The sequence below is a fragment of the Platichthys flesus genome, chromosome 4, assembly GCF_949316205.1.
Source record: "Platichthys flesus chromosome 4, fPlaFle2.1, whole genome shotgun sequence".
Taxonomy (NCBI): Eukaryota; Metazoa; Chordata; class Actinopteri; order Pleuronectiformes; family Pleuronectidae; genus Platichthys; species Platichthys flesus.
Window position 1 is genome coordinate 16,115,977 of NC_084948.1, and position 25,791 is coordinate 16,141,767.

Consider the following 25,791-nt stretch of genomic DNA (forward strand, 5'->3'; position numbering starts at 1 on the left):
TGACACCTGATTTTATTTTATTCTATTTTGCTTTATTTGATTCTGTTTTAACCATTGATATTTTGCTGTACTGCGTGTTGCTGTTTCTCTTGTTGAACCCTTTGCATTGCAAGGCACTTTGGTCAACCAAGGTTTCTTAAATGTGCCATATAAATAAAATTGACCTTGACATTGGAGGTATTTTATCTTATTTTCGGTTGTTTTTTAACGTTTGAAGAACCGATCACCATTGACTTCAATTATATTTGGCCGCAACGCTGTTTAACCCTGAAACTCCAGTTTTTGTGGACTCAGACACTTCCTCCATCAGCAGAGTAGATACTGACTGAACTGTCCTTTTTTTTTGGTCAACAATCCCTTCAAGTACATTAATGATCAGTACCTACTGCCATGACATAGACAGTTTATCTCATAAACACTTTTCAATTTTCTTCAGTCTGTGGTGGAGAAATTTCCGACGGCTCGTGAACGTAGAACAACACATGTAACGTGTTTATGGCCGCGCCCCTTCGTAGTAGGGCGGGCGGAGCGCGTGTTGCGTTTGTCTCCAAGTCACAAAGTTACACAAGCGACCGATGAGGTTGAAGAACAGGACGGTTTCGCAACGACACGCGCAGCCGCACCGCTCACACCTGTAACCACACACACAGACACACACACATACATAGAGAGAGACTCAGCGGGAATACCACAGAGACACGAAACAAGAGAAACCAGCAGGTCGAGTCCGCGGGAAAAACCATCTGACACAGCAAGGCTCGACTCCTCTGTCCGGACACCACGTTGTTTCCCCCCCCCAGCGCTACCAACGCTCATGTCAGAGTGATCTCCATCGGTAACGAGTCTTCTCCCGTGCGGGGCCACGCTCTTCGCTGTCCGCTGCGCTCACAGACACAAGTGTGGTCGGTTCCCTCTGCACATCACGGACGTTTCAGTCATGGATCTGAGCTCAGTGATCGTTACCACCGGCGGCTCCGCGGTCTTCTTCAGGCTGGTCAACGCCGGGGTCAGTACGCTGCCCATGCCCGAGTCCGCCGTCAGGAACGCGTGGAAGTGGAGGAACATCTCCACGTCGGGCGTGCACAGTTTCATCACCGCGATATGGGCCGTGCTCTGGTTAGTTCCACACAACAAACTATTATTTATTAAAATGTCCATTATCATTTTATATAATACACTGTGATACTTAACGATGATACCTTTTTGATCAGATGTGATAGTTGACAATATTATATGATATGAAATGATTCAATACTTCAGGATACGATTCTTTATGATACTTTTAATAAGACATGATATTTTACAATATTATATGATAACACATGATACGATTCTTTGCGATACTTCAAGATACGATATGATAGGAGATACCTTTGAAATCCCTCATGGGGAAAACACCTTACACATAGCGCATGGCAACAGGCAACAGGTAACAGGTAACAGAAAATCTTTGTATCGAGGAAGTAGACTTTTTCATGAATGGATTTTGGGAGCTTTGGAGTGGTTGTATTACAATTTTAGTGAATTATCAAATATTTTGCAGACTGCGGTTGGACTGTTTCAATCCAGTCAATATGGCTAAAATTGAAATTAAGATTAACAACAAACATGTATATCCTATCCGTTGATATACTTGTTATCGTTTTCTTTTGGGGTTTAGAATCATTTTTGCTCCTGAGTGAACGCTGTGATTTTAAATTCTTCTTGAAGGGGCAGAGAATGACAAAAACTTGATAAACAGCTTTTTACAAATCTGATGTCGATCAGTCATGTGTTATACCTCCTCACTGTGTTACACAATGAAGTAATATATATATCGATACATATATTGAACCTTTGTTATATTGTTATTGATGAAAATTCAATTTTTTATAATTGTTGATATATCACTCAGCCCCACAGTTGATTTTGAATGTAGACAAATTTGGCCTGGCTCATCATGAACTCTCAAATAACATTTCACCAATTTTTTTTTTTTTACTCTGAAAGTTCTTATCTGAACCCGGTGTGTTTTTCGCAGCTTTTTCCGTCACCCGCAGATGGCCGAGGATCTGATAGGAACCTACTCAGTGTTTTCTCATGCTTTGGTGTCGTTTTCCATCGGTGAGTAGCAGCTCCACAGTGTTCACTGCTGAATTACAAGTTGAGTCCTCTGAATGGGACAGCGGAGGGGAGGGGTTGGGGAGGGTTCTCCCGGAGAGATGCTGCTGCTGTCCTATGGGAAAGTGAGGAAGTAACGTCATCCAGTATTCCGGCTCCTCTCCTTCTCCCACGTGGTGTAATGGTTTATAAAGGCCATGAAAAAACAGCAGGAAGCTGAAGCCACTTTGTACAGCACATTGTCTTCAGTAATGAGGCAGCCACAAACAGCTTTTCACTTATCAGTGACATTCTGAGCACTCGATGATTTGCAGCCATATTAATGTGCTCTATCATTTTACTGTTACATCCTGTAGCATATTGTTCGTACGACGGTGTATCAAAGTCAAGCTGTCTCTAATTCAAACATAGTCACTGCTGCCTTCAATGTGAATTGGAGATTGATCTCTGACTCTTGGTCGTGTGTACTCATGGGTGTGTATTTCCATTTAGCTTGATCTAAGTTCACTTTATAACATTGCTACAGTCTGCTTTCTGTAAACCAAACTAAAGACTATCATGAATTTTATTTAGCTTGATGTCCTCAGGATGCATGCTACTCCACATTCTTAAAATAGCAACTTGCCCTGTTTTTTAATATTCTGTCAGAAATATTGTTCGAGAGCGACTAGCGGCACGTGTGAGCTCTTAAATCCACCGATTCGTCGGATCTGTGCCCGAGCAACCGGTTCTCCCAGAGGATTCCCAGGATGTTTGACATTCTTTCAGGAAGCCCAGCCCTGGAAGCTGGCAAAGCGAGCAGCATTGTCAGTGCGTGAAGATCAATGGGTGGCATTATGATCGGTCCCAGGCACCGGGCGTAACCCCTCGTACAGTCACGTGACATCACCGGGACAGAGACTGCGCAAAAAGGTGGATTTATGTGAGCAGTCCATATCAGATGTGGGTGGGAACAGAGAGGGGAGTCATCTGTATGCAAACACTTGGGAAGAGCTTCTCCCAAACACTCCCACCAGAGATGTGGTGTGATTCTTCTGAGGCGTCACTTAGTTTTCAGAGGAGTTTTATTCCAGCAGATGGTTGGATGGAACTTGGCTACAATGGTTGTAGGCTTGTTGAATGAAGACCTTGTCCAGTGCCTTAAGCAATGTCCTGCAGAGAAACCCAAGTATGGTTAATGTTTAAGGGAGTCAAGCTTTTTTTCCCGGACCTGGAATTCTCCATGTTTAGCCAATTTCTTGTTACTCCTCATAGTTTAGTCATTGTATCCCACAGTTTATCGTAAAGGGCAGTGTACTACAGAAGTCCCTAATGGAACAATATGTACCAGCATGCATTAAGAGACAAGACGAGGGAGGGCAGCACTTCCCAGCCTTCCCTCTCTGTCGATTCTATTCCTCATTCTTATCAAAAATGTTTTTAACTATCAGGAAGATGATGACTGACAGATTTATATTTGCCAAAAAAGTGTCCTTGGGTCATCGCAATATTTCCTTTGGTGCTTTTTTCATAAAAATATTAAAATTAAGTGTTAAATAAACATATACATTTATAATGGGATTTTCCATTGGCTGGCCGACATTGTAGTGGTTTGTGAATGAGGAGGTGATTTTGGACACCGTCTATTTCTAATAATAAAATATGAAGTTACGTCTAATACATAAAAAAAAGACATGCTGATAGTGAATTTCAGTTCTGCTTAGAGAAGACCCGAAAATGTAACTCAAGTTTATCCCGGCAGCAAAAACAAAAAGCCACAAAGTAAGATGTTTACATGCTGTGGTAACTTGATCAGTGTCAGTCTAAGCTAGTGTCATAATCAGGTTTCTCATGCCTAACCAGATTTCCCATCAGTATCATTATGTTGACTATTTGGTTTAAGAGAGGAATCCCCTGAAACTCACTGCAGGAGACGTTGAATGGACAAAACGTATCAGCTTCTTCACCTGAAATCAACTTTTTCCTCTGCTGACTTTTCAATTCAGGCTTTTAGGTGATGGCAAGTGAAAAAGTCAAAGCAGTGTTTGATACCCTTGTTCTCAATGTAGATCTTGGCTTTAATAGACACTGGTTGAAATAATAATAACATTAACCTTTTTTTTTATAAAACTTGTCAAAACAAAGTTAGAAAGGGCTTTATAGAACAAAATCAAACAGAGCTCACAGTTGAGATAAAAACACCAAAACGCAAAAAAAGTGTAACATACAGTCAAGATAAAAACAGCAAAACATATTTATAAAACAGCATGTAAGGGAGGACCTAACTACAACGCAGTGTTCAGGCTTCACAATGGCATTTTGCCCATGTTAGTTTTTATAAAATGCTTAAAAATAGAAAGCAAGATCAGATTTTCTTGTACTGATTACAGTTCTATCAGATGGTGCTGTACGATGATACTCAGTTAAAATAAAAACACAAGTGCGAGATGAGAGATATGACTCCTCTTGCTGGAGTTGACGGTTCGTAAAAAACCTTGACCTAAACTCCACCTCTCGTTGCCATTGTTGGAAAGACTGCATTGTGTAGGACTTCCCCTTGTCCATTGTCGACGGTCTCCTGAAAACAATAAGAACTCTTGTAGAGACCACATCACGAAAATAAACCAATCAAATGCTTTGCAATAGCGATCTTGCAATAATGACTTGCGCCGGGGATTGGTAGCAAGGACGTTTGTTTATGTCGAGAAGAACCAAACTACGTCGTCACAGCGACAGAAGGGTCCTGGTGTCAGATTTCAAACATAAATGGGGGGTGGAGGGGGTGGGGATAAATTCCTGCTTCGCCCCTCTATCCTCAACACTTCATTATTTTTTTTTCCAGCATTCAGAAGCGCGGTCACCATGGATACGCCTGGTGGCTGGGAAGGATGGGTTGGGGGTGGTTAGGCGTGGGGGGGGCGATGGATATGAATAGCCCCTCACCAAGACACATCTTGGTTGCTGTCGTCATGGAAGCAGGGGTCCTCCCGACACACTCGATGAAACCCGAGGCTCCTGCTCTTGTCATGAGAATCTGTTGCGTTGTGGTTGATTAATGAAGCGCTGAACCCTCAAATGTGATCTTCTGCTCATTCCCACAGGTTACTTCATCTACGACTTCCTTGACATGGTGCTCAACCAGAAGCTGAATCAGTCCTGGGAGCTTCTCTTCCATCACATTGTGGTAGGTGTATCAATTGGAACTCACAGTTAAAAACAAAGCTGTGGTCCGAGATTTTTATCTTTTGACCGAAGCTGTCACCGAGAGGAGATAACTGGAATCATGAATTCAATAAACAGTGTAGCCACTGTCTGTCCGGATCTCGCGGCAAAATTCCAGCACACCTGTCAAACACATTGACATGGGGAAGACAATATACCGGTCTTTCTTGTTGAGTTGCAAAGACCGAGTGAGGGAGGAACAAAGACAAGCGTTCCAGTGTGACAACCCCCCCCCCCCATCCCCGCCCCTCCCAAGCATCGAACCTCCCGTCATGCCTCCAGAAAGATGAACCCCACCCAACTCCCTGTGTCTGTTTGCCATCCTTTAAAGCACACAACACTTTACAGCACAGTCCTGTCAGATCCGCTCATCTTCATGAGACCGTAACCCTCGCTCAGCGGAGGGATTTTCCTGAGAGTAGAACAAGTCAGACAATTCTACCCTTCCCCCCACTCCTGCTTTGAAAAGCTATGGAAAATAAATAGGGGAAAGACGTGAAATGGAAACGTAGAAACTACACACTGAATGAATATTTTCCTCCACTGATTCTTGCTGCTGAACTAAATCCTAGATGCTCGGTATGTGTGTGTGTTTGTTTGAGTGTGTCTTTCTGTTGCCAGGCTCTTGTTATTGTAGTGCATTGCTCACCCCACAGGGGCTGCATGGGTTAAATTTTTTATTGTAAATGTCTCTTGACAGATTGGGAGAGGTGTTGCACTGTACAGCTGCGATGATTTACGTGAGTGTTTGGCTGTTAAAACAGGAGCGGAGTTTTTATCCTGACAGATGTAGAAATATTTGTCCGGAGCATTTAGAAATGAGGCCACTGAAAATGTGCTGTGTGCTGCGTGAAGTAAGAAGGATAATGCACACGGATGCTCCAGTAATGGAAGGAAGACATGCTCAAAATAGAAATATCAACATGCTTTATATAGAAATGTAAACATACGATCTAGTGGACTGATAAATATCAGTTAAACAGTGAGGTCTCTCATATATCTCTAGTAAATATAACCTCTGTTCAGTATCTCACACACAAACACACTGAGGACCTTTAAACCAACATAGAGGCCAAATTTTGCCAGGAAACTAGTTCCAGCAGTTTACTGGTGGCATGAGAAGATATGGGAGTTCCTCGCAATGAACACATGGCACAACAACCAGCATGACAGACACACAAAATGTGTGTGTAATCAGCTACTGGAGTCAGCTGATGGTGAGATTTCAGTTGTCCAGGGCTGAAGCGTCACTTTTCCAATCAAGCACAATGAGCGCTGTGTGCTTGACCAGAGTAACGTTTCCCGCACAATGCAGCAAGTAAAAGTCATTTACCACAAGCAGTGTGCTGAGGGAAACTAGCTCCTCTTGTTGTAGCTCTTGCACGACAGCTGCATTCTCCTAGTTACTCTTCTTTAACAACTGTTTCTCAACTCATTTATTTTAAAAAGTTTTACACAGTGCAATGACTTCCTGCTCATGAATCTCTCATCTTTGTACATGCAAAGCTCTCCTCCACAGCAAACAGTACACTGTCAAACGCTCTAGGGTTTAGTGAATTGGCACATCTGCACTATAATAAACCTAAGTCAGTAAACACAGAATTGCAAGATAATTTATTTGCAAATAATCTTTAGGTTTTTGTGATGGTGATGGCACCAGCCTGTGGCATCAGGGCCCTTTTGTTTCAAAACAAAATTTAAGTTTTACCTGAATCAATGTTTCAAAGTTCAAACTCTGTTACACTGTTGGATTGTCACTAGACTGTCGGAGGAACGCAGATTTCTTTCTCATTGACATGGCTCTTTGTGCTTCTCTGCTGTGGCGAGCTCCCTTCGTTTCCCCGCTGCGCCATCATTAAGACTTTCATTCATTCTTTTCAACGCAGTTCACTCCTTGGGCCGTTCGCTTTCTAGTCCTTTTACGTCCCTTTTTTTCAACCTTTTCCTGCAACTTTTATAAATTGGGTTATTGTGTTGGAGGTTCGTGAAGGGTTGTAATGCAAGAGAACCACATCAAAACAAACAGGATCAAATGGTCATACTTTCAGGCGAAGGTTAATCTGCTCACTTTGGTTCCCCAATAGAAAAACAACAACTTTATATTGATTTATTAGTACAAGTTGTCACGCCGCAAATATCCATAAATCCATCTTTTATCAACACCATCCATATCCTTTGAGGGTCGATGCATGTAAAGCAAGTCTGGACCAATTATGTAATAATTCCTCATTAAATTGTTTACAAACAACTAGTCCTATATAAAGCATAAACACCAATGTAGGTAATAATGTCATAATGGAAATAATTGAGCTTAAAATTGACATCTGTGGGACAGTTTGATGCTACAGCATCGACTGAGGGAAAGCTGTCATCAGGTTTTCTGTAGATTGAGTTGATATAAACTTTTTATAAGACTGGCTGAGTTTTGTGTGAAGAGTCAAACCTGTGTTTTTGTCTCATTTTCCTACTTTGCTCTTCTGCTCTGTGGAGCCCCCCCCCCCCCCCCCCCCCAACTCCTTCATACGGGTTTGTCTGCACTTCTATATACTTTTCTTTTGTTGACATAACTGCAGTCTGCCATGAGGGTTTCCCCTCTTACACAAACATATCGTGAAAGACCATGTGGTACAACTCAAGACACGTTGATCCCTGTTGTCGCAGACCAGGAACAGAATAATAGAGTCAAACATTCCATAGAATGCCCCCCCCCCCCCCCCCCCTTCTTCTTATTGACTGGAGTGGAGATTACAACTTCTTATTTCTGTCTGAGAAACATGGTCCAGACGCCTGATGAGATCCTGTCATCCACAACCTTGTGCTTCCATTGGAAAACAGGAAGCCCTGATAGCTCTGCCAGAAATAGGGGGCCTCTCTGTGAGAGGATTAAATATGTATGCCCCTACAATATATTGTATAAGAAATACAGCATGCAGAATTATTTAAGTAATCAGAAATGTGCAGATCCTTAGATGTATTGTAGAAAGAGCAGATTACATTGTTTCTTCTTGCTGGAGCTGGGCTGATTGCAGTATAGTTAATGTAAAACCAAGGTTTGTTTGCTGTGCTTGTAAAAAGAAGGAACAATTTAATGCAGCTCCCATCTCATGGCTGTTTCAGCCATGTTTGTTTATGAAACACTGAGTCTTTAGATGTAGACGGAAAGATTTGTTCTACGCTGAAGAGCGAAAGCATCTGAATAACAGTATGACCAATGTTCTCTTCTGAGATCTATCATTAATGATAAACAGTGGAAACACAGAGTCTATCAGTTTAGCCCTCCTGCTGTCTCTGTGCTCTCAAAGTTTGACGGTTTGATGTTTTCCAACATCTTTGCCGTTTCCCTACCAAAAGTCTCTGTCATCCCTCACTCATTAGTCAGAATTCAGTTATCTCTGTAGAGAGAGGCTCAAGGCCGGCGCTCATCTGAAGCAGATCAGGGCGTCACGGGTGAATCGGCCATCTGAGGATCTGCACTGTTTTCAATAACAACTTCTCTGCTCCGTCCAGTTGGGCCACCGCCAATTTATAGCTTAAAAACTGTATATGTAGGTCCTTAAATTTTCTCCCCTCTAGGCTTTATATTGATCCCAGCTGTGTAACATTTAACCATCATTTATTCTCCAAGTAGCATTGTGTTAATAGTTGCTGTTACACAATGATGAGTGAATGGATTTTTTAACAACCTGGGGAAGTCATACGTTTCTCATTGTTTCATGCTAGTTCCAATAATGCCTAAATTTGGAATTTGGGACTTTTTTCTCCTCCTGTTCTACGTAAATGCTCAAGATTGCTCCGACTGCACTGGTAGCTTTCTTAAAGTACAGGAAGTAATGAACCAAACAGGTAAAAGTAAAATTTGTCTGAATAACTAAAGTAAGAGCAAAAGAAAAAGCCTTAGAAATAGATAGTGTACATAAAACCAAAATAAAAATATCTGGAGGTAAAATGAGGTGAGATTTAAAGCTCTAATTACCCAAAAGATGACAATTTGTTCAGCTTGGGATTTACCGAGCTCAGTAAAACAGTTGTCACCTCTGTGTAATCCAGTCACTTAAAGGCCACATTAACAGATAGCAGTGAGGTGATGTAAGGGGATAAAAGACCAGTACAGGCCTTATTGGTGAATACAACCCAGTGTGTTTCTAAACAAAACGAGAGAGAGGACCATCCAACCTTGGCATAGAACTCAAAACGATGAGCGTTGTACCTCTAATAAATGTTAATGCAGTGTGAAAAAACTTTAAGTGCTGCAGCCGAAGCATCAAGGATAAAATGTCTCCAGAATCTAAACAGAAAGGAAAGGTTTCATATAACTGCTCCTTCCCTCAGTACAACTCTATTTATTCACCATTGACAGATTTAAGTTCATCAGCGTGTGTCTGTGTGAGGACGTCCCATCTCATGTGCCTTCACGCTCATGTTTGCCATGTTTTCAAATTCAACCTCAGTCCCATTTTTCCTCTCCAACGTTGGTCATGCACCAACCTCAGACATGAAAGGAAGTTTACAGGGCATGAAAATAGATATTTGTGGGAGGAGTGTGGCTCTGTCTCACAAACTCAACAGCGAATGTCTCTTTCGGAAAACGGGAAAGTACCATATTTGGTGGTTGGCTTTGTTGTCATTGGTCTGATGCCAAGAGCTCAACTTTAAGTGCATGGCGCAAGTGCGGATCCAACTTAAGCTAGTTTAACGACCGGGAAAAGGGTTAATGCAACAGTCACATGGTTCAAGGGTTAGTTGTTTAACTCTTTATTAATCGGTGCCAGTCCCTTCCCTATAAAAGACGGGGATACTTGCACCTTGGTGTGTTGTGGTCGGCAGACGTGCAGAGAGAACGCTTCTCTGCAAGAAGACTGTATGTGCATAGGGCACCCTCCTATGCAGGGTACTGTACCATGTTGTTGGTGCATCCTTAAAATAACAACGAAATCGTTAATCACTGATTTAAGACCAGATGTTGATGGTAGACTGCATTATTCTTATAGTTAAGTTTGAAGTCTTTTGGTCGTTGCTGAATAAGCCCAAAGTTCTTATCTTGGCGCCGCCCTCTGACCGGTTATTCTGGGGTCACAGGAAAAACAAATTTTGTTTGTGTAAACTTTTCACTTTAATCTGACAAGTACCAAATATACTCTCAAATTTTGCTTTCCCTACAGATTGTACTTCTCATGTGCACGGTTTGGCTTGCATCAAAGCCGCCATCAGGATTCTCTAAATTATTTGTTTTTCTCTTACAATCTCTTAGCTGAATAGATGGCTCCGTCTATTTCCTGAGGGATATACTTCTAGTGGTTAATGTTGCAATGACAACAACTTAAACAAGCATGTTGTGAAGTGTGGCTTGGTTTGCAATATACCCTTTGCTTTGTTTTTAATGAATAAAGCAGCCAAGGCCTCTCCATATTTTTTTAGCAGCAGCAGCTGATGTAGTATGTATGGTATGTTTTTGTTTTTGCTCGCCAGCCCACAGATGTACTGTGTTTCCATTCATCCACTGTCTGTGGGCTACGCCGCTCCTCCGCTCTGACCCACACTTTGCTGTGACAGACCACATGGAACCAGCGTTACTTTCTAAAATCTCCAGTGTCAGCATCGCGTTTGCAAACCAAAGGCAACTGGAACATCGGCTGTATTTTCTGAGATGTTAGTAGAGCACACGGTTAGCTGAGCGAGAAGGCTTCGTATGATTCAAAGGCAACAATATCATGACATACTCGGAAAAATGAAGGCCCATGAGCGGGGGGAGAGACACGTATTGGAAAATATGAAACGGAATATTCGTGTGTGTGTGTGTGAGAGTTTTTTGGCGGGCGAGGTTCATGATGTATTTATCAGTAGCCTCATCATTTTGGAGGGAGAACCTCTGGAGGTTTCCCCCATTCTGTGTATATCAAGACTTGAGGACAGACATCTGGTCTCCACTTGAACCCCAGGCTCCCGAGAAACACACACACACTCACTCACTCACTCACTCACTCTCACACACACACACACACACACACACACACACACACACACACACACACACACACACTTACAGCAAACCTCCTGTTTCTTGAGGGGGGCATTTCCAAATGTGTGCACGCCCCCTTACATTTTTTCTTCACTGCCGCTTCCCTCCATATATCACACACACAGCCTTGTTTTCGACCCCCCCCTATTCTTGCATTACGTCCAAAACATCTCCTCCTCCACCACCTACTCTCTGCAGCTTGTCCCACCCCCTCACATGGACAGAAACCAAAGAGAGCCTCGGCACTCTGCTAGTATTATATTGTTTGTTATATTATATTGAGGAATTTCCTTGTGTGTTGTTTTTGTGTCGTAAAGGGTTCCCTGCTCGAGTAATGCAAAGGAGAGAAACAGTCAAATCCACTCATCTATAGTTGCAGCTTCTTAACTCAGAATTGATCCAGTATATAAACACAGCAGCAAAAGATGAATGGAGATAAACAACATGCTTTAAATTGAATTTATTCGAGACCGAGTGCATGTAGGAATGAGAAAGCTTTTATAATTCATGTGTGTTGTGAATGCTCACTGCTCTCTTTTCTGACCTTTTAAAGACAGATAAAGAAAACTTTTGGCACTGCTTTGGAATTCAAAGTAAGGAAATAGGAGGAACATCTTGTCAATAGAAGTAAGAACATTTTGATAGTTGAGGGAAAGTATGCCAAAAACAGATTTGCAACATACTTGGTCTTAATCCCATCACAACGCTTATCAAGGGAGAGGAATTGTGAAATCCAGACGAAAATAAACAGAGGCAGGTCCTGTCTATCCGGAAAAGAGCAGGCTATAGTGTGAATGAGCCTTTTAGTGCTTTACTACGAGGCGGACTTTGTTCACAGGTGACTTATCATGTAGGAATGCATTCATGTGCGTTTTGAGATAACAGAGGTCGACACTCAGTAAAACACTGAGTCACTGCTGAAAGCAAGTAAAGGCGTTTGTTGGGATTTAAGTTGTTCTGTCATTACAACAGACTTCCATCAATTTGAATCCACAGAGAGGGGGAGGGGTTTGACTGCAGGGCCCCTCTCAGCAGTCATTTCCTGATTTCCTGTCCTGACAGTGGAGCTGACCTGAGAGCCGGATGTGACCCTGCAGAAGGATCCGTGCAGGCAGAGGCCCTGTATGAGATCACTTTGGACCTGAGGGGTTCAAAGGGAGGAGTCGAATGGAGGGTGTGAGACTGTAAACAAATCCAGCAGCTGTGTGAAACTTTTAGATATAGAATGTAATGTCGGCTGTTTGAAAGGTAAACGGTTAATGACCCAAAAACAAATATTAATATTGGGTAACTGTGTGGAAACACCCTTTTTACGCATTCTAACCTTTTTCTCTTTCTGACGGAACAGTCAACTACTATAAGTTCAAACTGCTTCTATATTATATCAAATTTACATTTTAATAAACACTTGCAGTGTGTTTACATTTTACAAGCTTCAATACAATGCAAGCAGGATGGTGGAGAAACATTAAGTTACCACACAGACGTTTATGGGCCTAATGATTATCATTGCCAGTCTCTAAGAGGCATTACAAACACACTCTAAAACAGATGATGTCAAGGTACCAGGCCTCTGTCATATGAGGGAAATGTAGCTGTGCCTTAGTCTAACACTGTAACTTTAAAAAAAAAAAAATTCCTATAGAAATGCGTATGATCGGGTATGTTTTTTTTCCACATGGTATCCATGGTTAACATTTTTGTTTGTCGCCTCAGTGAGTCATTTGTTCCTTTGTGTAAAACAAATCATACCAGCTTTATGGGTGTGGAGTTTATTTATAGAAAGGAAAAGGGAGAGGACATTCAGAAGAAGTAAGAAATCTACCAACTCTGACAGGCTTCATAAAGTCGTTCAGGTCAAACAGTCCATTGTTAAAACATCATTGTGTCGTGTATCATTACAGTGAGGGGGTCAATTAATTAGTGTAAAACTTCAAATGATTCTTAATTTCAAAAGTTCCTCTCGATCGGGAATATGTGAGGTATTAAATATCAATAGCTATTAACAGACTCTAAAATTAACTAGAGGACTAATCATCCTTTATAATATTTACTATATGTTTACAAACGGGTCGGTAAACGCATTAGAATATGCAATAGTAAATATATGAGTATGTGATGGAATAGAATATGCCAGAGGCCCCATGTTTGGGTTTTAACAGCCTTAGTTTATCCCTGGTGTCCTAGAGCCCTGCTTCTCACCTCCGGCTGTCTGTTCCACATCCTTGTGGAAATGCCTGTGAGTGGAGAAAAGCAGAAAAACTAAAAAGATTCCACGGCAGCTGCCAAAAAAGGAAAACGCCAGACACCCAGTGTTGTAGTGGCCCTCAGGCACACTGAGACATATCCCAGTGTGTCACCCCATAGAAGCACCACCCACACCCCGCTGGCCACACACCCGTACAAACACACACTCCTCACTCATCCCTGTCTGCCACACCCATGGCCTCGAACCAACGCATAAAAAGATAGAGAGCAAACTTGGCTGAGATCCAGCTGCTGTGGGAATTACACATTTAGAAACCAGTGTGGGTGGGTACGCAGGCTCGTGAGAGAACAGCGCAGGAACAGCCTCGCGCTGAACACTATTTCATCATCTTTTTATATTAACATGCTTCCCAGTGATCCCAATGATCAGGGAGTTCCTCATGCTGGTTTAGTGACATGAATAGACACATTCTACAATAAAATATTATACAAGTAAATTACCAGTATTTTGTATAATGTATGATATATTTGCACAAATGGTTTTTATCGCTCTTACATCCATGTGATAAATATGAAACTGGATCCAGCAGCTGGTTTGCATATCTTTGCACATTTACAGGAAACAGGGGAAAACAAGAAGCTCGGTCCAAAGCAACATCTGCCTTCTAGCACCTTTTGTCTTCAAGTATATAGCACATTGTGCCGAAAATGATGAAGCCTATTAACAATATAAGTATTTTTGTGTTCGTCTTAATGAGCGATGCAGTGGAAGAGCCTTCGTAACTCAAAGCAGTGAACATCACCACCTCTCCCTTCTCACCCAGTGCCATAGTACGTCAAAGGACTGTGATTCACCCAAAAACATCTATCAACAGTGACTCAGCCTCGCCCAGATGAGGAAGACTCATTCTGTCAGCATGTTCTTTAACTACCACAAACACACTAGCAACAAAATACCTGCACAGTGCTCATTTATCATATTTGCCTTCAATCCTTCAATAATTGTGTTTGTGCTCAACGAAATTTCTGACCACACGTCTTTAACAAGGAGGAGCTGAAACGTCTTGCTGTGCTGCTGTCAGCCGACGAGAGTTAACACGGGTCGCATGATGATACTTAGTTATCTTTGTGTGTGTGTGTGTGTGTGTGTGTGTGTGTGTGTGTGTGTGTGTGTGTGTGTGTGTGTGTGTGTGTGTGTGTGTGTGTGTGTGTGTGTGTGTGTGTGTGTGTGTGTGTGTGTGTGTGTGTGTGTGTGTGTGTGTGTGTGTGTGTGTGTGTGTGTGTGTGTGTGTGTGTGTGTGTGTGTGTGTGTGTGTGTGTGTGTGGGTTAAGACTTTGTTTCGGGGTTAGAATTAGGTTAAGGGGGAGGCATTTGGTTAGGGTAAGGGGTTAGGGAATGCATTATGCCGATGAGTGTCCTCACTCTGATAGCTGTGGCCTAGGGGATAGAGCGGGTGTTCTGCAACAAGAAGGTTGCCGGTGTGAATCCCAATCTTACCCCTCTGCATGCCTATGTGTCCTTGGCAAGATACTGAACCCCTAAAATGGCCCCTCATAAATGCGTGTTCTAAAATGTAAGTCACTTTGGACAAAAGCGTCAGCTAAAATGACATGTAACCTATGTAACCTGTACAAACGTGTGTGTTCGGGGGGGATGGGGTGTGTCTGTGTGTGTGTGTGTGTGATCATTATTGTCTTGCCTTTCAAAGCTAAACATCTTTCCCTCCATTTCCTCTTGTCGACTTTGAGCCTCAGTGAGGTCCTCCCACCTCCTTATTGACCCACTGTCAGTCTGTCGTTGACCAGATGGCAAACATATCTCTCAGCTTCCGATTAGTTTTCTCCCCATCGACTTCACCAGGCCACTTGTAATTTTAAATTATACCGGTTTATTGTCCGGTCTTGGACAAATCTCCACCACAGACCACACTGGTCAAGCCCAGATCACATTTAGTTTTTTCTTTTCTGGACAATGATGTTGTGAATGAACGATAGTCCTTGGACAACTACAATAATTATTGAACAAGATACATGAAGTTAGTCTTCTGTACTGAGCCTGTTTTCTTGTTTTATTTTAACAGTACTTTTAGGAACAAAATAACAATTTGCAGCACCTTTTGTATTGCTTAAACCAGAAAAAAAATATTTCTCCAATTTAATAAGAAGCTACAGATTCAAAATACTCTATTACTGCGCTGGTGTACATTTACAGCTCTTATTAGAAGATAAATACTAAATGGTGAACATGGTGATAGCCACTCTCTTCCATGTGTCAAAATATCGTTTTTCCTCATGGGCTTACACACACACACACACACACACACACACACACACACACACACACACACACACACACACACACACACAGTATCATGAGGTTCTCATAAGTATCTATGTCTTGTAAGTGTGAGTTGTGTGTTTGTGTTTGTGGTCATAACTGTTGAAACCCTCCTATTTTGGGGGACGAGCTGGACTGACACCCTCCATCTGGCTGTTTAAAGCATGTCTGCCAGCACCTCACCACCTTTGACCTCTGCTGCTATGAGACTCTAGAGACAGCATGTTTTCAGGGTGAATGGTGTGGTTGTTGTTGGGTGTGTATGTTTGCAATACGTGCTATGCTGTGTCAAGCTCCTGTGTTCTAAGGTGGACAACATCCTTCATCTCACTGCACCACCCTCTTGTTTTTTTGTCTGATGACATCATATCATTAAAAACTCACTCTGTGAGAAACGGGCTGTGTCAGTGCTGAGCTTCACCTCCGACTGAGCCAGCTGAGTTATCAGCCCGTGGTAGGGAAACTGGTTTGACATGGAAATCCTTAATTACCGTTCAGTCTGCCTATTGTAACAGAAACGCTGTATCTAGGAAGTCGAGCCAAGTTTTAAATATTTTAATAGTCAGAGTCATTAATAAAAACAATGATCGGCATTGCGTCGTACATGCTGCTACTTCCATGTATGGATGTGTGAGAGAGCTGAAGGACATTCAAATGTCTAGCACACCCAACCTGGTGATGTTTGGCCTTAGGGAGATGGAGAGAGACTGAGAGCAGGTGACCTGGTTTTACAGGTGGGGGGACATAGCACATACATGCTGTAATGGTGACACATATGCAACATGTGAAATTCCACATACCTCGACAACTCTGTTCAATGATCAGGTCTTCAAATCCAATTACTATAAGCTTCTGATCAATTTCTCAAAATGTTGCCTTTCAGACGTCTTCTTAGATTTTTCTGGCTTCATCTTTCCCTGTGTTTCAACTCTGAATACCACAGTGACTTAGTAGCTGACAATTTGACCCGATTGTTCTTTTTATTTAAGCTTTAACCCACTTTTTGGTTGACCTCTGCAATTTTAGTTTTGCACTTGGTTACCATCTTTGCACTCAGTGTTTCCCCTCTGAAAGCAAGACGAGAGGGTCCCTCACCAGGGTGTTCAGAACGTTTAATTGAGCTCATTGGGACAGAATGCAAGCAACAAACATCCACACCACTTTGTTTTTCAGACCTTTGCTTGAAATGTATCCAGGTGGGTATAACAGTGTAGGTTACTGTAAACAAGTGTCAGTGCAAAGGTTAAATAACACACTTCTGTCCCAATATAACCTTAATGCTACACGCCTCAGTCCGAAAAGTCCCTGTCCGTTGGGATTTTAAACTGTACATTCTGTGCACAAGAATAATGTGTTCAGTGACATCACAGAATGTTTTTTTTTTTAGCAATAACAGTTACGATGCAATAATGAAGATATAACACAAATCTGTTTAAATATTGTAAATGAGTAGAAAGTTCCTACCAGATTGATTTTCGATTTTGTTTACTGTTTATTTAACCAATTGTGTTGCATTGAGATTACAAAATCTCTTATTTGAGTGAGCCTTGGCCAAGAAGTAGGCAATATCGGTCTGCTAACACTAAAACACTAAAAACAGACAATAACAATTCACTGAATTATAAAGCTAGAGAAAGCAGAAAGGATCTTAACTACATTTTAAAAGCCCTAATCAGGATCAGTCTACAATAGCTGTAAATACAGTTGGCAAGTAAAAAAGATGTCATTAAAGCACAAGCTCTTATTACTGGTTTCAAGTAGGATTTACTGACACATATAAGAGGGGAGCAAAGCGAGGCTGGATTTATAAATAGCCATGTACCAGTGATTGTGTCTTCGCTCTGCCAAAGAAGGACACTTAACTGTGACATGTGACATGGCGGGACCAACCTAAAAGCACTGGAGTATATAGTGTCCAACCATGTAAGCATTCAGCTTAGAGTTTCATAGTTATTTAGAGTACATACAGTAAATCAGTATAATCAAGCAAAGAACATAGCCTAGCCCATCGAAAAACCATCATTCATAAAAAAAATAAATAAAAAAAAAGCGTTTGTTTCTTTCAATGTCGGATAGTGGCATCACAGTAGTGAATGATTATATCATCTGCATAACATTTTCATGCATTTGGAATTTTTTGACCCAGTTCCTTGACATAACTATTAAATAAAGTGGACCCAAAATGAACCCTTGGGGTACTCCCTTGTAAAATATGGTACAATTGACAATGTATCCAAAATGTCTTTGAAAGATTAATAAAAAAAAAAGGCTATGGCTCCAGGTTATCTGGAATCATCACAGTGAATCTACCTTACAAGGGAACTAAGGGCTGAAAAAAAGAAGGAATCAGAGAAGGTAAGGTGCCGCTTGAACAGTCCTTGGCAGAAATGGATATTGGGCCTTAACATTGCAAGGACGTAGTTCATTGCAAATATCAGCCGCAGAAATTGTTCTATTCATTTTAACTCACAAAAAGTCCCCATCCCTGTTACTTAAATGATCAATCATTGCAAACAGTGAAAAAGTTGAGTCTTGCCTGTGTTTTGATGGCCTTTGCTGAAACTACATTTTCAATCTTACCCAACAGGTGTTTAAATTTGTATTTTTACATTGTGTATTTCCATGACAGTCTCTACTTGGACAGTATTTGCTGGTATATGTGAAGGTCAAACCTAACCCTAACCTCAGCAGAGCTTAGTGTGGAAAACCTGCGAACGTTGAATCAGTCTAATTGTCCGATAGATCCAGGGGCTGGTGGAGGGATTACTGGGACTCGCTCCCACCACTGGGTGCAGACATAATTTTAGGGTGTGGGAGCCGGTCCCTGTCTTTTATGAATGGAAGCCCCATCCATGCACACAGAGGGTTGGCTAGCTGCTTGTGTTTTATTGGTGGAATCAGTGATCGCAGTCACCTCTCCAGACCAGGAGGACGGACACGTGCGGCTCCTTTGTCCATTTTATCTTTTCATGGTTCATCGTTTACGTATATTGCTGCTGGCCTTGAAAGGTTTCACTGAGGTGTAGGTGACTGGGACATAAGGCTTGGCCATTATTGAGTTTTACATAAAGGGTCATTAAGGTCCGCTGAGGTGCTCTGTTATCTACCTTTGTATCAAGGTTAGGTAACGCACAACTGTCATTGGCTGATTGCCATAAACTGACACAAATAGATGTGTGAGAGTTGAGAGGAAAACACCATAAAACTAGATGCATGTGCAGGAGGAACATATTCTTCATCATTTCTACATTGGATTGGAATGATTTTTCATATTATTTCATGATCTTGAATTTTTGGATTCAAATACTCCTCGATCTTTATTGCTCTGTTAACCGTATCCTGTCTTATTAAAATCTGAAGAACATTTTGCCTCTAAATTAAGATTATATTAAAAACAAAATTTATCTAATTAATCCTTGTTTTACGCATATGTGTAACCGACTCACACAGCGAGAAAACAGTGTCGGTTATGAAAGTATCTTCATCATCTTATCTCCAGGTTTTATAACGGTTTGTTTTGCCCATGACCTGCTTATGTCATGTTTAATCGTCATAGATCAGGTTACACGTATCCAGGTTGAAGGCCCACTCTTATGGTGTGTTGATGTGGATGTTATAACACACACACACTTACAAAACTCCCCTTCAGGTTTTGTTTTTAGTGCGGGTATTGTTGTTGTAAACTGAGGGCAAGGATATTCCATAGCAACCCACCATAAATCTCCCACTTCATGTCATATAGAAACTCACACTAAATTCATGGGACCTTGCAAAAACCATTAGCTCAATAATACCTTATTACTTATCTCCTTTATGTCAAATTATACATGCAATAGGTTTTTTTGTAAAAAAGCATTGCAGTCAAGAGAGATTTACAAAGTGAGGTAGAATGACATTTATTTTAGTTTGAACAGAGGAACGGACTTGGTGGTTAGATCCCAGCAGTAAGTAGAGCACACATTAGAACGATCCTATGAATCTATGAGGCTCTAGGCACCATTGTCTAAAGCCTAGACCCTGGTGTGAGGAAGGGAGCAGGAAGTTGGGACGTCTGATGAAAGACTTTTGATTGGACGGTTGATGGGAGATGACCCGGTATCCAGAGTTGAGGTGGTGCAGGGGCGGGAGCTGGTCACTCAGGGATCGTGGTGCTGGAGTGACAGCTGAATGACAGGAAGAAGAGAGAGCTTTTTAAACTCAGCTCAAACAGTGTACAGGTGATTGGCTCACAGCAAGTGCCACATTGTGATTGGATAAAAAGGGAGAGTGAGCGGTTTTAGCCAAATCGTAATTAAATAATGATTTTGTATGACCACTAACATCTTACTCACTGGTTATTTGTTGTTGACTTCGAGAACAGGTTGTTAACTCACACCTCATGAATCCAGGAGTTTTCAGACATCACCTGCTATTGAAAACATTTCCCAGGAGAGTGCTTGACCAGCACTGCAGTGTGATCTTGCGTGCGTGCGTGTGATCTGACTGTGTTTTCCCATGATGCCCGGCTGTTACAAATCAACAAACTCTGTTTGGAATTCTTCATATTTTTAAAGGTTACTCACTGTACATCGGAGATTAACGCCGTTATTCTAATAACTTCCGTTTACTCTTGAACTTACTGGGCTATTTACCGCTGCGACAATCAGTCAGTCCATCACTTCTCACAGGAGATCATACCCAAGTTACGTTGAGCAAGAAAAGACATTCAGGGTTAGGAGTTGGATTTACAGTGGCTCCATGCTCCATATTCCAAGTCAGTGAACCAACCAACTCATTATGAATTTGCCGTTTCCAGATACAAAATTGTACAGTTTTGCTTTGATATCAACTACGGACAATTGTGATGAGTTTTTCTTTTACAGCAAGTACAACACGTTTCAGTGAAAGACCCACAAAGGATGCGTAGTGTTCTGTTGCTTTATGTGCTTCAGATGCTTCACATGACTGTTTGTTTTCCGTGAGAGAAGGCATCCTGTGACCACGGACATTTACACAAGCACAAGATACTTCTCCAACAGAGCCCTGATTGATGGTAAAGGTCAACCTCCCGCACAGCAGGCTCATCCCATGACCTTGAACACTTGACTCTACTTTGGACGTAACAGGGCAGCTAAGATGTTAATGATTGTGAAACTACAGTCCAATCTATGTGAACACAGTTTGTCCCTGAAGTGTGCTCTGAGTGTGAATGAGGCTGTTGAAATGCAGCGCTGGTGGGAGTGGGTGCCGGCCCCAGTGGGGAGTTGGCCGAGCAGCCTGTTGCAGAGCAAACACAATTCTGTCGTCCAGATTTTACACAGCCGCTGTGAGTGTGTTAGACGGCAGCACAACATACCAGATACTGCTCGTAGTCCTTTCCCCTGACTCCTCAGTGAAATGTCAGCAGAACGGATGTGTTCAGTTGAACGTCAGACAGGTTTTCAATAAGGATGCTGCTGCTGCCACCTTGTGGAGTTCATCGGTGTGTTACATCACACACTTTCATAAGCACTGCTCAGCAGAAATCAGTCCTATCACGTGATCAGTATCTGTCAGAAGTGAAAGAAATGGAAATCTCCTCTGTCATAACGTTGTGTTGGGTAATATGAAAATCTGACACGGAAAAATGTTTACTGCTGGAATAAAAATACATGTAAAAAAAACTCTAAATGTGAATGTTAGGACGAAGCTCATAAGGGTGAAGGAAACAACATAAAACCAGTTATTGTTGGCTAAAATATTTAATGAGATTAAGGATGTAAATTAGGTTTGAGCAAACTAAAAAAGGAAACATGGCTACGGAGGCTTTTTGAAAAACAACAGAGGACTCCAGAGTAACAGAGTTATCTAAATAGTTAAAGCTAGGTTTGGTAATTTTGGAAAAGCATGAATCAAAATGAATCCACCATGCTGCACACTATGTATTGATATACTGTTATCGAATGCTCTGCTACATCCAGGGTAACGCTCCTCTTCCCTGTCTCTCCTATAGGTGATCTCCTGCTTCGGCTTCTCTGTGGTCACAGGACACTACGTGGGCTTCGCTGTGGTCGCCCTGTTGGTGGAGATAAACTCCATCTTCCTCCACCTCAGGCAATTGCTGCGTATGGCCAATATCGCAGCGGGAACGCTGTACCGGGTCAACAGCATAATCAACCTGGGCACGTACGTTGTGTTCCGCATCAACACGCTGGCCTGGATGACCCGCTGGCTGGTGCTCAACCGGGACAAGGTGCCCCTCCTGGCCTACACGCTGGGCAGCGTGGGCATGGCCATCATGACGGTGATGAACATTGTCCTCTTTTATCGGCTGCTCCGGAGTGACTTTTTGAAGAATAGCACCCGAGAAACGAAGAAGGAGAAGGAGATGTAGAGGCAAGGAGGAGGATTCGATTTCACCCACTCATTGCTGTACGTCTACACCCTGTGGCTCAGATTTGGTACCATTTTGCCTTTGTGTTCAGTACAGTAAACTCATAGCTGGGAAACGAGCAAGCTTTCTCATATTGTACAGATTGTAACCGGTGTGCCTCGTTCCAAACACAGATCACACGCAGCCTTTATCTTTAGCTTTGGCTTCTGTTCTCTTAAAGTGTCATTAGTGGCTCACTGATGCTAAACAAAGGATTAATCATATGAACTCGTAAAACAACACACAACACCTTCATCATCCTGCAGGGTGATCCATCTAAATCTAAAGTGTAGCTGATGGTAAGTGACTATGCACTGTTTGTAAAATCAACCCTCCAGCACCCATGTATGAATTAGTGGAATACAAATCCTCTGCGTGTGTAACACTTAAAGCTACAGAGGTGATTAATTCTTTAATTTTTCTTTCTCCGCCAAATATCCTCAACCAAAAACCACCTGCTACCTCGCAAAGCTTCTAACAGTTGTTTACTTCTTTCTAAAACGATCTTCGCTGTCGGTGCTTGGCTGGTAGTTTGTTAGTAGAGAAGAAGAAACAGTAGGAACAATTTTTGTTGATAGAATCTGGAAATTCAGCCAACACCAGTCCTCAAGCGAGGAGAGAAGAGAGTACTCGGATGTTGAAAAAATACAAAAAAATACCCCAATAAGTGGCATTTCAATTAAAGCAAAATAGATGAAACAATAATAGCCTTTTTTGAAGGATTTTGTAAAAATAACTCTTAAAGCTTACACAAATCAGTGATAAGTCAGAAAACTAAAAAAGAGTCAGCGTCCATCAGTCATTTTTATTTTTATAGTCTCATGATGGCAGACAGTCTGCAGTAGGAGCTTTCAGACTACCTGTTATTCTTCATCTGACCTGTGGTGGCAGCAAACTCCTTAACATCACCTCAGTGGCCTCAAGACCACCAGAGCTGTCTTTTATTTTGTAATATCCTCAGAAATCTGTGCCATATAATTGTAAGTATGCACAGGAAGATCAGGAGAAATCCTCAAAGTCAGTGTTTGATCAAGCAGGTCTGAGAGCTGTGAATACAGCAAACTGTGAAGCTCGCTTCTACCTACTCCTCCCACTCACACTATGACATCATGATAATGCCATTTGTGTTTTTTCTGCCTATTTTTTTGTATATTAATTGTCTGAAGGGGTTAAATTGTGTATATATATAATTTATTTGTACTTAAATAGTAGTTGGGGATTAAGAAAGAATGAACACAGTGTTCATTAAATTTCCCAGTTGTTAAAAACAAGTCGATTATAGTGACTGTGATTTTGTGAGTAATGAACTCTGGGACGTTTTACCACTTTGGTTAAACATTGTGATTTGTTTTGTTTCTGCTGCTGTCGAAGCCCCAAAACGAACTATTTCACAAACGCAGCAGCAGTAAGCTCAGTTCAAAGTAAACATTACACATTGTAAAATAAGTCAGTTTATTAGGAACACTAAGCTAAACAAATGCAGTCTAACACAGAGCAGTCCTGTGATTGATCTTACCATCATCAGGGATCATGTTGAATTTTTATAATACCTCCAATGTTTTGGGATTGTCCGCTGGCCGTCCCATTCTTTTCAATATTTCAAGAACACCTTGAGTGAATTTCTTCAAATTTGTTCAAAATGTTCAGGTGGACTCAACGATGAACTGATGAGATTTTGGTCAAAGGTCACTTTGACTTCAAATAAGAAAATAGCATTTAACTAGTTATTAGATTTTGGTGGTTGAAGGCCAAAAAAAGGTTTTCGGGTTTCTTGAATATAAAATCTCATGTCTGCCTGAAGGTAACTTTTTTCAAACTGTGATCACTTGGACTCAGAGATGAACTGATTCGATTTCAGGTATTTTACCATACATGAAATGTATGTATAAATGTATTTAAATACACTGAACAATATAACCTTCATGAAGGGAGGATTTGTTGCTGAACTGAACTGTGTTGAACTCAATGTATTTTGCAGATAAACAATTGACACAAACTAAGTCCATAAACACCAAGACATGGCTGCACTAAACAGACTGCACTGTTTTGGGAGGAAGGCAGTAGAGGTGGAATTATTATTATTATTATTGTTGTGAATTAACTCCATGTTGCCTTTTTATGAGAGATTATGCTTTTTAATTTTATTTTAAATTGTGAATCTAGTTTAGCTTTTCTTCAAATGTTTTGGGCAGCTTTGTGGTTCTAGTTAGGAAAACTGGTGATGATTGAAAGTCTTTCTAACAAACAAGTTTATGATTGTGAATGTTTTGTGCAAAGCTGTAATGTTATTGGAATTACACATGTTTGATAGCAGTTTTCTTCATGATGTTGGCGGGTGCTCTTATAGGACAGCAGTCAAGTCAAGATTCTGCCTAGATAAAAGATACAGCTCTTTTCAATCCAATACTGGATCTTCTTATTTCTTATGTCTTTGTTTTCTAATCATAATTGCCTGAGGCCACAGGATGGTGCTGTGGTCTGGTATAGTGGGGATTTTCTGGTGATTGGTGAATTGATATTTATTGAGGATTTTACGGTTAACATAATTCAATTTATGAAGACTATTGATACTGTGCAGCTCATCAAGCACTGATCAAACTGTTTAGGGGGAAAACCTTAAATACTGAAGCATCAGAGACTGGCTGATGTTTTTAAAGTAAAGTAAAATCATCTGTTTTCTCTGAGCATCTAACTATCACAAGATTTTTCTTTCTGATCAATATTAGTCAATGTTTTTGTCAGCGTGTGTCATTTGTACAGATGGGTTTTCTTTACTAACTCACAAAGCAACATTCACAGTGACATCATGGAGACGGCAGTTTCAAATAAAGACTGGGTTAATGGGGTCAGCCTGGCTCTTCCTGGGGTCCACAGCATACAAACCAACCTTATTAGTTGGACAACAGTTTTATTTTTAATGTTTTGTAAATGAAAATCCAATTTGTTTTTTTTACAATAACTATTTGTTTAACGCAAAAATAAAGATCATTGAAATGAAACGTGTTTTGCTTTCAATGTTCCACTTGTCTATAGTCAGACATGTCACTTGAATGTACTCCATCACTCCCCCCCTGTCAGAATCATATGTATTATAATACAGCATCAATATTACCGATTCACTAAGATTGCAGCATTTTAATTTCAGCTAAGTCAGCTAGGCTCATTGTATAACTTTTGTACGTAGAAAAATACATTCAACATTACAATGTGTCTATGAATTAAACTACAAGTAACATTTTCTTTGGTACCAGAAGTATGTTGGAAGAACATGAAATCTGAAATGTTATTTTTATCCTTAGTTGGGCTTTATTATATAGCATGTGTCGTGTAGTTGTTTGAACAGATTGCCCAACTCAGAGTTTTTATAAGGTAGTGTGGTATATGTTGTTTTAATCTGGGGTTTAATTGCATGGCTGGCTATATCTTATCATAGGGAGCATTGGCATTTCTTTCTATTTAAAGGATTATTAACCTTGAACCTACCATTTGTTTTTGATACTTATATACTTTGCTTTTTTGCTTGTGTGGCCTGTGATT

At 41.2% G+C, this 25,791-nt stretch overlaps 1 protein-coding gene across 1 annotated transcript; it reads left to right on the forward strand.

Annotated features, from left to right (window-relative positions):
* The first annotated feature begins 549 nt into the window (after positions 1 to 549).
* Positions 550 to 25,243, forward strand: tlcd2 (TLC domain containing 2). Its single transcript, XM_062386541.1, has 4 exons — positions 550 to 1,116; positions 2,021 to 2,103; positions 5,181 to 5,263; positions 21,835 to 25,243. The coding sequence occupies exons 1-4, from the start codon at positions 938 to 940 to the stop codon at positions 22,213 to 22,215; spliced, it is 726 nt and encodes a 241-aa protein (XP_062242525.1). The 5' UTR covers positions 550 to 937; the 3' UTR covers positions 22,216 to 25,243.
* The last annotated feature ends 548 nt before the right edge of the window (positions 25,244 to 25,791 follow it).

Excerpts from the sequence above, each read along its gene's own strand:
- tlcd2 (XM_062386541.1), top strand. The coding sequence starts at position 938 with ATGGATCTGAGCTCAGTGATCGTTACCACCGGCGGCTCCGCGGTCTTC. Across the intron at positions 2,104-5,180 it reads TTTGGTGTCGTTTTCCATCG|GTTACTTCATCTACGACTTC; the intron begins GTGAGTAGCAGC and ends TCATTCCCACAG. Across the intron at positions 5,264-21,834 it reads TTCTCTTCCATCACATTGTG|GTGATCTCCTGCTTCGGCTT; the intron begins GTAGGTGTATCA and ends TCTCTCCTATAG.